The 12,737-nt window shown below is 64.5% G+C and overlaps 1 protein-coding gene across 2 annotated transcripts; it reads left to right on the top strand.

The window, feature by feature from the left end:
* Nucleotides 1–1,596: 1,596 nt before the first annotated feature.
* On the top strand, nucleotides 1,597–11,832 carry TBX1 (T-box transcription factor 1). 2 transcript variants are annotated; one of them, XM_074844069.1, is made up of 9 exons: nucleotides 1,597–1,630; nucleotides 2,858–3,027; nucleotides 3,076–3,263; nucleotides 6,721–6,822; nucleotides 8,258–8,429; nucleotides 8,665–8,820; nucleotides 10,214–10,281; nucleotides 10,484–10,584; nucleotides 11,381–11,832. In XM_074844069.1, the coding sequence occupies exons 1-9, from the start codon at nucleotides 1,597–1,599 to the stop codon at nucleotides 11,830–11,832; spliced, it is 1,443 nt and encodes a 480-aa protein (XP_074700170.1). The 2 variants fall into 2 exon arrangements, with proteins under 2 accessions (XP_074700170.1, XP_074700168.1); XM_074844067.1 differs by lacking the exon at nucleotides 1,597–1,630 and having other exon boundaries at nucleotides 2,797–3,027.
* The last annotated feature ends 905 nt before the right edge of the window (nucleotides 11,833–12,737 follow it).

Below are 12,737 nucleotides of genomic sequence, written 5' to 3'. Positions count from 1 at the left end.
AGAGGGACCGGCACCGGGGCTGGGACCGGGACTGGGACCGGGGTCGGGACGGGCCGGGCTGGGCCCGGTGGGGCCGGGCGCGCCGCCTCGCCCCGCGCCGATGCGGAGGAAGGGCCCGGGGGACGCCGCGGCGCTCCGAGGCTCCAGTGCCGGGCGGTGAGTAGCGCCTCACCCTCGCCGGGGCAGGGAGGGGAACCGGGGCGGCCGTCCCCGACAGCCGGCGGAGAGGGGCCCCCGGCCCGGGCGGGTCGTGCAGGTGCTGCCGGCGGAGCGGGCTCTCACGCCGGGCCGGGCAAGGGCTCGCCGGCCGCCCCGCCGGTTGCTTTCCGTTTTCTCCGCTTTTTTCGGCGAAGGAAGCGCTCGAACGCCGGCGGGTGCTTTGGGGGTTTGGTGGCCCGGGGCTGGGGGGGAGGGTCCCATCCCGCTGCGGCGAGGAGGCCGGCGGTACCTGCGCCCGCTGCGCACCCCGACGTGCCCGGCCCCCGCCTGCTGCAGCGGCCCGGGCGGCGAGTCCCCGCGGCCGCCGAGCCCCCGGGCCCCCGGAACCGGGGCCAGGGCAGTCCGCAGCCCCGCTGTGGATGCGAGGCTGGAGGAAGGGAGCAATCCCCCCTCTCGGTGCCGGACATCCGCAGCGTGACGCCGGCTCAGCTCGGCTGGGCTCGGCTCTTCCCTTCCCGTCCGCCGGCTCCCGGCGCCGTGATTGACACCGCCGGCCTCTCCGCCCGCCCCGCAGCACATCCCATCCCTCCCCGCCGGCCGCTCGCCGTGCCCGGGAGGCGGGGAAGGGCCTCCCCGGCCCTTTGACACCGTCTCGGCAGGAGTTTCACTTCGCTTTCGCCGCCGCCGCCGCCGCTTCTGCAGGCAAACACCCCCGGCTTCCATGTGACGCCTCCCAGCCACTGAATGGGGGAAAGCGCCTATAAGGGAGCCACTTTCCCTACGTGCAGAAGAAAAGGAGGGGACGGGGGGGCAGAAGCAGGAGGTGGTGGTTGGGGGGAAGGGAAGAGAGAAAATAAATTAATAAATCGCAGGGAACGAAGTTGGGGGGAGAGAAACTGAGCCCCCGGGGAAGAAGTTCGTGGGGTTATTTATTTCCACCCCCCCCCCCGTCCCAGTCCACTTTCGCTGACAGGGCTCGATCCGGCCGTTGCGGTGCTCGGCGCTGGCTGCAAAAGGCCCCGGGGAAGTTTTTTGCTCCCCAACGCTCTTCCCGGGGGGGGGGAACACACAGAGGGTTTGGGTTGTTTTCTCTTGGTTTGTTGGGGGTTTTTTTAAGCTTCCCTCCCCCCCCCCCCCCCCCCCCCCGTCTGGAAGGAGGGGGGTCTCGCTCGCACCTCCCTGGATGGTGCGGTAGAAAGGAGGGGAGTGAGGGGGTGGGAGGGGGGGCTCGTGGTGGGAGGCTGCCGCGGCTGCTGCTCCTGCATTGGTGTCTCCCCTATGGACGAAAACAGCCCTCTGTCTCCCAAGGCAAATGCTTTCAGTATCGCCTCTCTGATTTCAGTCGCCGCCGCCGCCGAGCAAGCAGGGAAGGGAGCGCTGGAGGAGCCCCGCGGCGGCCGCAGCGCGCCCGCCCGCCCCGGCTGCCGCCCGCAGAAGATGCACTTCAGCACCGTCACCAGGGACATGGAAGGTGAGCGCCGCGCTCGGCCCCGCAGGGCGGCGGGGACGGGACCCCCCGGCCACCGCCTCTCGGAGTGTTTTCACGCGTCCCGGCCCGGCGGCAGGGCTGGGGGGAGCGCACGGAGCGAGGCCTGCCCGCGGGGCCGCTCGGAGAGGGTTTTGCCGGGCTCCCCCCCCGGCACGCCCGGGCCCCCTCAGCCCTCCCTTGGACAATAAGGCTCTGCCCGTGCCCCGGTGGCGTCTTCCGACGGCTCCGCCGCTTGGACTCGCGTCTCCTCGGGGGTGCTGGAGCATCCTCCAACAGCGCCGGCCGTGCCCAGGGCAGCGGCGGGCCGGGGTCGGCTCTCACCGGCTCTGCAGCCCCGGGGGCCGCGGCGGAAATAACTCAAGAGAGCCCCAGGACCTCGAGGAGCCTTTCAGCATCACAGGGGATCCGAAGGAGCCGTCCGTTCCCCGGGGCGGCCTGTCATGCGCCGCAGGGCCCGCTCAGGCCGGCCGCTGAGGGCTGCGCAGCCGGGGCCGTCCCGGCGCTCTTCGGCGCGGACCTGGAGCTTTGCTCTGATCCCCGTCGGTTCCCCCTCTCTCGCTCGGGGATGGAAAGAAGGGGGGATTGCCAAACCAGATCCGTCTTCCCCTGTCAGCCGCGGCCCCAGAGCGAGGGACGTTACCTGCAGCACCGTAGCTACACGGAAATAAGAACCGGTTTCTTTCTTTGAGTTCCCCCTTCTCCTTTTTTTTTTTTTTTTCGGGGGGGTGGGGGGCTGGGTGCGTGTGGGGAATTTGCTTTGTCCCAAATCGTATGCAGTGAGGGAGGCCTTCTGTAGAGATAGCACGGGCTCTGCACCGCCGCGGCTTTTGGCAGATCTCTCGGGTTTGCAAAGGAGGAAAAAAAAAAAAAAAAAGAAGAAAAAAAAAAGGGAAAAAAAAAAAAAGAGCCGAGGCAGGCAGGCAGCGGGAGCAGCGAGCTCCCCGCCTGCCCCGGGGGGAGCGGGGCTGGGGCCAAGGAAAGCGGAAAGGGGGAGGCGCCCCGCTGGGCTGGGCGCGGGGCAGGAGAGGAGGCGGAGGGCACCCCGCGGAGCCGGCGCGGCGCGGCGCGGAGGCGGGGGCCGCGCGGAGCGGCGCGGAGCTGGGGGGAAAGCGGGAGCCGGAGCGGAGCCCTGACCGCCTGTTTTTGGAATGATTTCAGCTATCTCCAGCCCCTGGCTCACCCAGCTGTCCCATTTTTGCGATGTTGCAGCTTTCACGGCCAACAGCCTGAGCAGCCTGAACGCCTCCGGGGGGTACCACCTCTCCCCCTCCCCGGGGGACCCGTACGGACAGCATGAGCCGCCGCACTACGAGCCCTGCACGGCTCAGCAGCACCCGCACCCGCCGCCGCAGCCCCAGCACGGCTACCCCTTCGGCGGGGCGGCGGCCGGGGCCAACCCGCCGCCCCCAGGCCCCGAGCCGCCCGAGGGCGCCGGGGGAGCCGCCGCGGGACCGGCCGCCGTCTCGGGCTGCTCCGCGGGGGCGGCCGCCGCGGCCAAGGCGCCGGTGAAGAAGAACCCGAAGGTGGCCAACGTCAGCGTCCAGCTGGAGATGAAGGCGCTGTGGGACGAGTTCAACCAGCTGGGCACCGAGATGATCGTCACCAAGGCCGGCAGGTCAGTGAGGAACCCCCGAACGGCCCCGGCGCTCCAACCGCTCCCCCCCCGCCACCGCGGGCACCCGGGCTAGCCGGGGCGGGAGAGCCCGGCCACGGGCCCGGCCGGAGGCGGTTGAATTCGCGCTTTTGGGGGAAAATCGAGGCTGGCCAAGGACGAGCTGCGGGGCGGCCCGGCCCGGCGGTTGCCGTCATTTGATCCTAGCGCTTCTCCCGGGGCGGAATCTGCGAGCTCTTGCGGCGCGAAGGCCTCGGGTGCTGCGGGGCACAACGTGCGGCTCCTGCGGGCCGGGGGCGAAGGCGGGGGGGGGGGGGCGGGCAGGGCGGCTCGGCCAGGCCCAGGGCAGCCGCGCCGTGCGCCCCGTCGCCGGGTTTCCCTCCGGCTGGAAAGGGCGCAGAGCTCCGCCGGGCGCCGTCGGCTTTCGGTTACCCCGTACGGGACTCAAATCCGTGTTTGCGGAGGACACTGTGCTCACGGGGCGGACGGCAACGGCACAGGGCGGAAAGGCGAAGTTGACAACCCGACCCGTGCGATACCTGTAACTAAATAAATTTTTAGCACGGGCAGGTCTTGTCCTTCCGGCGGGGACGCAAACCAGACCCCAGTCTGCACCTTGAAACGTCCTCCAGGACTGTTGCGTTCCCCGACTATCGCGTAAAGAGCCCGGCTGATCCCGGCTCTCCTCGGCCCTTCTCTGCCGCTGGCGGCTCGGCTCGGCGGGCGGGGACCGCGACCCCGCTCCCGACCAGGGAACAAAGGAAGCGGCTGGTGCGATCGCGTTAGAAACGAGCAAAACGTGGGGGAGGAAAAGGAGTCCCAATTACGGTTGTTAATTACTTCATTTAATTGCGATCGCCGGGAAGCGGCGTGGCCGCGGCGTCTCGGGCAGAGCTGCGGAGCTTTCCGGGCTCCGGGCGAGAGCTGCTTTCGGAGGCGGGGGGCCGGGAGCGTTGCTCGCGGTCTGGTCTCTTCCCTTGATTTAAGGCGATCCCGCAGTGGGGAGAGAAAAGAAAAACAAACGAATTAACAAATGCCCCGGTGCTCGCTCTCAGTTAGCTCCAGGGATGGCTGCAGCGGCGGCAGCTGGAGCCCCGGGCACTGCCGCACCCCCCGTCGCCGGGGGACGAAGGGCGCAGCGCGGCCGCTCGGGCTCCTCTCTGAAAGGGCCCAGCGAAAGCGGTGACCGCGGCCGTGCGCTCCCGCTCTGCCTCCAGCGGTTTTGAGGGTCCCGAAGATACAAAAAAAATGAAATATATTTCATTCAGTTGAGGTTTTTATTTCTAATTATCAATTTGTTAAAATAAAAAAAAAAAAAATCACCGCGGCGCCCGGTGGAAGAGCAGCCGGCGGAGGGGCCGGCGCTGAACTGCGGGACCCCGGGCGTGATTTCCCGCAGACGGTGCCTGCCCCGGCGCCGGGCCGCGCAGCCCGCTGTCTCCGGCCGCGGCCCCTGAGCCCGGCGCCGGGCTCGGCGCTGCTTTCCTTAGCGGAAAAGGCCGCTCAGGCTCCAGGCGGAGGCTCTCTGCAAACAGGAGCTCTTAGGTCTGGCGCTCTTCGCTCTCCCGGGACAGCGAAAGGATTGCAAATACCCCACTCCAAAAGGGCTCGAAAATGAACCAGCTCGATTTGAATCAGGGGCTTTTCCCCCCTCCTCTTCGTTTATTTTATGACAGCGACAAATCTCCAGACAGGCGGGTAAAAACAGGAGAAAACGGGGTAAAACCAGCAGGAAAAGGCTCAGGGAAGGCGCTGCGAAGCCTCTTCTCTCTCAGCGCCTCTGGGCTGGCCCTGCTGTTTGTCTAGGTGGGTCTTATCATCTCGAGTTGTTTGTTTTAAAACTAAGTTTTAAAACAAGAAACACCGGAACTGGAGTTAATGGGGGCTTTTACACCTTTAGAAATAATAATAACAGAGAGAGGGATTGGAAACGTCCTCCAGAGTTTGCTAAAGCGTTACAGGGAGGGAGACTCAGCCGCCAGATCCTGATGCTGCCCAGCAGGGCCGGGCCTGGACTGGAAGGAGCTGCGGGGCCAGAGCCCCGCTGCCCACGGCGCTGGCAGGCAGCCTCTTCTCGGCGGAGAACAAGCGGCACACAACCAAAAAAGCCCAGGAAGACGCACAGCAGGTCCGGCCGTGCGCCCCGAGAATAAGCCCGGGGGGGCCTCTCGATGTCGCGGTTTGATCGCGTTGTTTTTTCAGAGGGTGTTGGGAGCTTGGTTTTTCAACGGCTGCAAACCCCCTTCCCGGAATGCCGCCCGCGGTCGCTCGGTTGGTTTCCTACTCGGGGGAAAAAAAAAAAAAAAATCAAAAAAAACCGAAGCCGTAACGAGTCCCAACGCGAGGGCGCATCTTCGGCGTGTCCCGCCGGGGAGCCGCAGACCGGGCCCTGTCCCTGGCGTGTGCAGAGGGAGGTGGGGGGGCCGCCCCGGCCCCTTCCCTTAGCCCACCCCCGATCGCATTTGCTCCGCAGCCCCTCGAAGGAATCGTGCTCTCCCTGAGCGTGGGACCCGCGCCCCCGGCTTAGCCTGGGGTCCCCGTGAGCCTGCACGGAGCAGAGCCGTGGGGACAGCCCCGGGGGCCGACCCCTCCTCCCCGGGAGCCCCGGGCTCCTGCTCGCTCTCCGCTCTCCCCGCAAAGGTGCGGGGACCGGGAGCCCCACCGGGCTCTGGCAACGAAGCGGAGCCGGGAGGGGACTCCCTGGGAGATCCCCGTTGCCCTCTAGTCCCTGTCCGCCGCGGGGGTGCGTTTGCCCCTCCGGGCTGCGGGAGGTCTCCCACTGGCCCCAGGGACCGCACTGCTGCCGTAACCGCTGCTTTAAAACGGGCGCAGGTTTGGGGGGGCAGAAGCTGCACAAGTGGGAGCTCGGTCCCCTCGCGTCGCCCTCAGGAGGTTCTAGACGTGCCCACCCCCGGGACTGCCCGAGCCGCCCGGGGCTCTGCCCCCGGCTCGTGTATGGATCCGGAGAGGGGAGTAATGCCATGCATCTGCTCGGATCGGGTCAGCTGGAAGGATGGGGAAACCGCGGGGAGGAAATTATTCTCACTTGTGTCCCCCCATGGCAAAGGTGGCAGTGGCGCTTGTCATCCTCCCCCGCCCCCCCGGTGGGGCATTTCGGGTGTCCGGCACAAATGGTCCCGGAGCCGGCGGAGAAGCAGGGCGACCCCCATCCTTCGGGATGCTGCCGAGGGCCGGGGGACACGGCAGTCCCTCTCCCCACGCTGCCCGGCCGCATCTGCTTTTTCTCCCCGTTCCGGTCGGCGGTTCCTGTGAGGGGACCTGACATCGCAACCGGGCGAACGCCGGGGCAGCTGGAGAGGACGGGCCGGGAAGGCTGTGGGGCTCCCACACCCGGCCCTGAGCACCCCCGGGCCAGGGAGGGGGCGGGTACCCGCGCCGGCCCCTCGGGGCTCCCCGCTGCCCCTCAGCTCAGCAATCCTTTCTCTCCTCTCTGTGCCAGGCGCATGTTCCCCACCTTCCAGGTGAAGATATTCGGGATGGACCCTATGGCTGACTACATGCTCCTCATGGATTTCGTCCCCGTGGACGACAAGCGATACCGGCAAGTAACACCCGGCCCGCCCCGCGGTGCTCGGCGCTGCAGGGGCTCACGGGTCGCTGCCCGCCCCCTGCTCTCCCGGGGCTCGGGGATGCGCCCCTGGACCCGACACGTGTCGGTGGGAGACGAGGAGCAGATGCGGGATGCGGCTGCCCCGGGGTCCGTTTCACACCGATGCAACGAGTTCGGGGCTTCACACAACACCCGCAGCGGCTGGGGCTGCGGGGGCCAGGCTGGCACAGGGCGGGCAGAAGTGCGGGTTTCGGCGGGGCAGCAGGGCGGGACCCGCCTTGTCCTGCCCAGAAAAACCCTCCTCATCCCGCTGCTCCACGTCTCCACCCGGCAAACACCCATTACCCGCTAAGAAAAATCCCCCCGGTGCTTCTCGAGTGCCGTAGCCTCTCTGCTGGGGCAGGTGGCTCGGCGGTGCCGGCCCCACGGGCGTCCCGGGGCTGCGCCCTGCCCGCCGGGGAGCCCGCTGGGTGCTTGGGTGAAGAGAGCGGGGTTTGTGCTCTGGAAAGGCACCGGCCGGCCGAGCCACAGAACCCTGCCCTTGTTTCCAGCGGCAGTGTAGGAAGGCCTTGGAAACTGGCGACTCACAAGGCAGCGACGTGGTCTGGTTGAGAACCCCTTTAATTTAAAGATAGTGAAAGGCGCATTATGTATTTAGCTTCAGATCAGGACGCCGAGCAGGCAGTCCGCGTAGGAATCGCAGGGTCCGATATATAAATATTTAGACAGATATCCAAATTCTCAGGGCGTCCTAGAAATGTTTGCTTGTCAAGGGAAGTGGGATATATAACATCCAATTGAGTATATCTTTTAAAAGTAATGTTTCTGCTTGAGTCCAATGGTGTCTAATTCCCCCTGTGCAAACACTGGCTTTTAAAGTAAACACGTGTATAGAAGATTGGTTTCTCTGTTTTAAATGTTACTGTTGAATATGTACTTTGAAAGAATGAAACAAGGCTGCTAAACTGTGGACCTGCTATTAATCTACACATAACTTTCCACTCTTCACTTAAAGCCAGAACATTACTGCATAGAGGGCTCCCTTTCGCCCTGTTTTTTAGAGGATGGGGAAGCTTTTGTGGCTTCTCTCACGAGGTAGCTATAATTTTCCTAGCGCAGGTAGCTATAAATTTCCTCCGCCCTGCAGATTTCTCTCCCTCCAGTTTCATCGGCGACCTGATAAAACACTATTTCCCCTCCCCTCACCCCGCAACGAGTCTGGCTGTGGAGAAGAGCTCGTTCCTCTCCTCACCTTCGGAAGCGGGAGGGACGGGGGAGGCGGTGCTTCCCCCTCGCCGGGCCGGGGGGACCCTCCCGGGCCGGATCCTGCGGGGCCGTGGGGTGCTGCAGCCCCGCGGGGCGCCGCTGCAGGGGGCGGTGGCGGGAGCCCCCCGGGCTGCGGCTGAGGGTGCCTTCCCCCCGGCAGGTACGCCTTCCACAGCTCCTCCTGGCTGGTGGCCGGCAAAGCCGACCCCGCCACCCCCGGGAGGGTGCACTACCACCCGGACTCCCCGGCCAAAGGGGCGCAGTGGATGAAGCAGATCGTTTCCTTCGATAAGCTCAAACTGACCAACAATTTGCTGGATGACAACGGGCATGTAAGTGATCCCGGGGAAAGGTGTCAAACACGGGGCTGCACGGGGGGGAGCTCCCCGCGCCGTGATTCCCGTGGGGTGCCCCTGCCCGCGCCCAGGGGCCCCGCGCCCCTGTCCTGCCCCAGCCCCGCCACTGCCCCCCCCGGGCAGGGCAGCCGGCAGGGCCGGGGGCTGCGCTCTCCTCTCTCGATGCTCCGCCTGGATCAGTTATTGTCTCCTTGCTCGTTTTATCATTCAGATCATTTTGAACTCCATGCACAGATACCAGCCGCGTTTTCACGTGGTCTACGTGGACCCCCGGAAAGACAGCGAGAAATACGCGGAGGAGAACTTCAAAACCTTCGTCTTCGAGGAGACGCGCTTCACGGCAGTGACCGCCTACCAGAACCACCGGGTGAGGCGGCAGCGGGACCCGGGGCAACGAAAAAAGGGATTGGGGTCGCCCCGGGAGGTACCACGGGTGCGGGCGCGCCCGGCGCTGGCTCAGCCCCTTCGGCCGGCTCCCGGGCTGGAGGCCGGGCTGCGGCTGTCCGGCGGCGGCGGGGGTGGCTGGGGGTATTCGCGCCTCCTCCGCCCCATCTGCTAAACCCATTCCGGGGCAGCGCAAGGAACCCGATAGCCGAGGAGCTGCGCGGAGCTGCCTCGCTGCGCGCCGAGGAAGCGCCGAGAGCTCCGGCCCCATCGCGAGCTTCCCCCCGCCCAGGGGGACCTCATTACCTATGTAAACCCGAGACCGGGGCTCCTTGGGAAACTACGGGCTTCCCGCTGCGACATGTCACTCACAATTTGTTTGCATAAATCTGCGATTTTACTTCTCTAAACTCGCAGCGGTCTGTTCCTCCCCAGAATACGGTTATATGCTAAAAAACCGAAACAAAACGAAACAAAGCAACCCACCCCCTCTAATCTGATGTGGGTTTCTGGGCAGCGGTTAATTCAATTGCTTCTTTAAATCGCATCAGTGTAATGTAAAGAGCAGGGATCCCAACCGCCAGCGCAAGCACGGTTTCATAGCCGGGACTTTTCAGCGCTGCTCCAAGCCGCCTGGCTCCGCACCGGGGCTGGGGCGCGGGGCTGTCCCCGGCAGCCGGCGGCGGTGCCACCCTCTGCAGCGGCTCCGAGCAAATCGACCCGGGGTCCCCCCGGGATGCTGCGGGCGGGCCGGCACCGATCCCCGGAGAGGCGGCGGGGCGGGAGCAGGGCTGCGCCTTTAAGGGGCTCCGGAGTCCCTCCCCGGCTGGCATTTGCCTGATGGCTCCGGACAGCTGCTCTTTCTCTCCTGCTTTCTATCAGTTTGACCTCTAAGGCTGGAACTGTCACTGAGGGGCTTAAAGTTTGTTTTTCAACCCATTCCGGAAACTCACAATCACATACTTTATCCGTGGATTTGCTTAAATATAGAAAATGTCCTGCCTTCTCCCAGGCGAATTAAATAAATACATAAGTATGATTTATCCAGTGATTTGTCTTAGCTGCTCCAGTGGTGACCCATATAATGTGGCATTTTCTTACAAGTGCATTTACACAGCTTTTGCAGTCGACTCGGGCTGCCTCTCCCTTCGCCTTGAACTCGTATTAGATAGCGCGCTAGCCCGCATTTTCTGACAGAGGGAAAGCACATGTTTGCGTTCTGTGGCAGAGCGTGTCCCGTCTCCACCAGCCCCCTGGGCCCTCTCCGTTACACCAGGCACTGCTGACTCCCAAAGCCCGCTCAGGGACACACTCGCAGTCTGGCCAGGAAGCCCCGCGTACGTTGCTTTGAGACATTTCCCCGCTTCTCCTTACAGATCACGCAGCTGAAGATCGCCAGCAACCCTTTTGCCAAGGGCTTCCGAGACTGCGACCCTGAGGATTGGTAAGGCTACGTCTTTATTGACTATGACTACACCCCACTCTCACCCACAGTTTAGCATGCACCTGCCCAGTTTACATTTGCACAAGGCTTGCATGGGGTTTCGGGAACACTGGGTCGGGCCCCGTTTGCCAGCAGCAAATGCTCTGGGTGCTCAGTCTGTTGGACCATCGGCTCTGTGTCACTTATCCCTTTCTTATTCCAGGCCCAGGAATCACAGGCCAGGGGCCCTTCCTCTCATGAGTGCTTTTGCCAGATCCCGGAATCCAGTCTCTTCCCCAGCCCACCAGAACGGGACAGAGAAAGGTGAGAGTTCCCAGCGGCCGGGCTGGCCTGTCACCCTGGACCCACGGGCCTGCACGGCCAGCCTTGGCACATGCATGCTTGGGGCCACCTTGCGTGCCGTGCTGGTGCGCGGCTGTCTGCAGCGGGCACCGCTTCATTGCTTCATAGCTTTGCGCTACCACCTATTTTTTTTTAAACAAAAATAGCCACCTTTGTAGCCTAATTCATCCTTCCTATGCCTAAAAGGCTCGCTGTTGTTGTGCTTAAGCAACTTTGCTGATTTAAAAACGCCGCCCTTTCCCTTTAGTGTCCCGTTTTTGACTTTTCAGCAGCAAGTTGAGCTTTTCAGGCAGAGATGCAGCCAGGGCCACTGGCTCCTCCTCGCATTGCCCTTTTAACGCGCCTCGGCAGCGCGTTCAGGGCCGACCCGCTCCCATTCAGGAGCTGCAGTCAGGTCGAACAGCACCTCTGCCCATTGACTCCTTTTCCATTACGCAGAGCAAACAACTGCAAAGGCAACCGAGGGCCTTTCTTCCAGCACACTCCGGGCCTGCAAAATAAAGGGAAGTCTGTATTTGTTTAGTGTTACACAATTGCAAAAATTTCAGGCGTGTACCAGCTTGTCAGTCAACCCAGCTCCCTCCATCGCAGTCAGAAGGTCCCGTCCCACAAGCCCGGGTTCCTGCTGCACGCTGCCGCGCGCTTCACTGGCAAGCCCCGCTCCTACCCCCGCGCACTGCTTTTCTAGGCCTTTAAACGCGTTACTTAAAGCCTGGCCCGCCGGCAGCGGCGGCGCTGACGCTATGTGCCCCCGCAGATGCTGCCGAGAGCCGGCGGGAGTACGAGCGGGAGGCGGCGGGCGGGACGCCGCTGCACGCCGAGGCCGCACACCAGCAGCTCATGTCCCGCGTGCTCAGCCCCGCGCTGCCGGGCGGCGGCGGGGGCCTGGTGCCCTTGGGCGGCGCGGGCGGCGGTCGGCCCAGCCCGCCCCACCACGAACTGCGCCTGGAGCCCGCCGCCTCGGAGCCCCTCCACCACCACCCCTACAAGTACCCGCCGGCGGCGGCCGCCGCCTACGACCACTACCTGGGGGCGAAGAGCCGGCCCGCCCCCTACCCCCTCCCCAGCATCCGCGGGCACAGCTATCACCACCACCACCACCACCACCACCACCACATGAACGCGGCGGCTGCGGCGGCGGCGGCGGCGGCCGCCAACATGTACTCGTCGGCCGGCGCGCCCGCCAACTACGACTATGGGCCCCGGTAACGGCGCCGCCGACGGCGCGAGAGACTGGCGGCGGCCGCGCGTGCCGCGACCGTTCCCGCTCTCCCCCCTTCCCGCCTTTCCCTCTCTTCCCGCCTTACGAGTGAGCTGATAGGCCGGCTTGACCTGATCGACAATCGGAGAGCCCAATCGCAGGAAGCCGGCACCCCCGGCCTGTCCCCCTCCCCCCCCCCCCCCCGTCGGCGGGGCCGTGAGGGCGGGCGGCGGCGTGCGGCGAGGGGCCGGGGGGTGCTCCCCATCGCGGTGTGACCCGCGGCTGCACTTTGAAAAATGAAGCCATATGTCGTTATCTCCCTTCTCCCTACCCCCGCGCCTCCATTCTTGCGGATGCCCCACGAGTGCGCCGGGCACCGAGGACCGTAGGGCCGCTGGGAAGCGGCGGGAGGACGGGGAAGCGGCAGCGGTGAGGTGACCCTCCCCCTTCTCGCTCGCTCGCCGGGTCTTTTGATGGAGTTTTGGTATTGCCACCACTTCTGGCGGTGCCACGGGTGTTTCCCAGCCCAGCAGGACGTGTAACGTTAGCACGGAGCAGGGAGGGCTGCGGGGCTGGCTGTGAGCACCGGCGGGCCCTGGGCCTCGGGGATGGAGCGTAATTCTGCACAGGGTGTTGTAAATCTCCGTTTTACCTCGGGGACGCTTGGCCTCGTTCACGGTTAGTTCAGGTGGTTCTTCGAGGAGACTCAGAGGAGGCAGAGTTTAGCTTAAGGAAACACTTTGAATCTTCACTGTCAGAACAAATTGTCCACTTCTCCTCCGGTCCTGACCTTGTGAGTTTTGGGGTTCATCGGGGCAGCTTAACTACAACAGCATTTTGTGGAGCTGTTGAGAAGAGCTCATGGCCAAGAGCACAGCCACGTTCAGCTTCTTGTTTCCACAGCAATGGAAGC

Source organism: Strix aluco, chromosome 18 (genome assembly GCF_031877795.1).
Source record: "Strix aluco isolate bStrAlu1 chromosome 18, bStrAlu1.hap1, whole genome shotgun sequence".
Lineage (NCBI taxonomy): Eukaryota > Metazoa > Chordata > Aves > Strigiformes > Strigidae > Strix > Strix aluco.
This window is presented reverse-complemented; position numbering and strand designations above follow the sequence as displayed.

Excerpts from the sequence above, each read along its gene's own strand:
- TBX1 (XM_074844067.1), top strand. The coding sequence starts at position 2,797 with ATGATTTCAGCTATCTCCAGCCCCTGGCTCACCCAGCTGTCCCATTTT. Across the intron at positions 8,430-8,664 it reads TGCTGGATGACAACGGGCAT|ATCATTTTGAACTCCATGCA; the intron begins GTAAGTGATCCC and ends TTTATCATTCAG. Across the intron at positions 10,282-10,483 it reads GACTGCGACCCTGAGGATTG|GCCCAGGAATCACAGGCCAG; the intron begins GTAAGGCTACGT and ends TTCTTATTCCAG.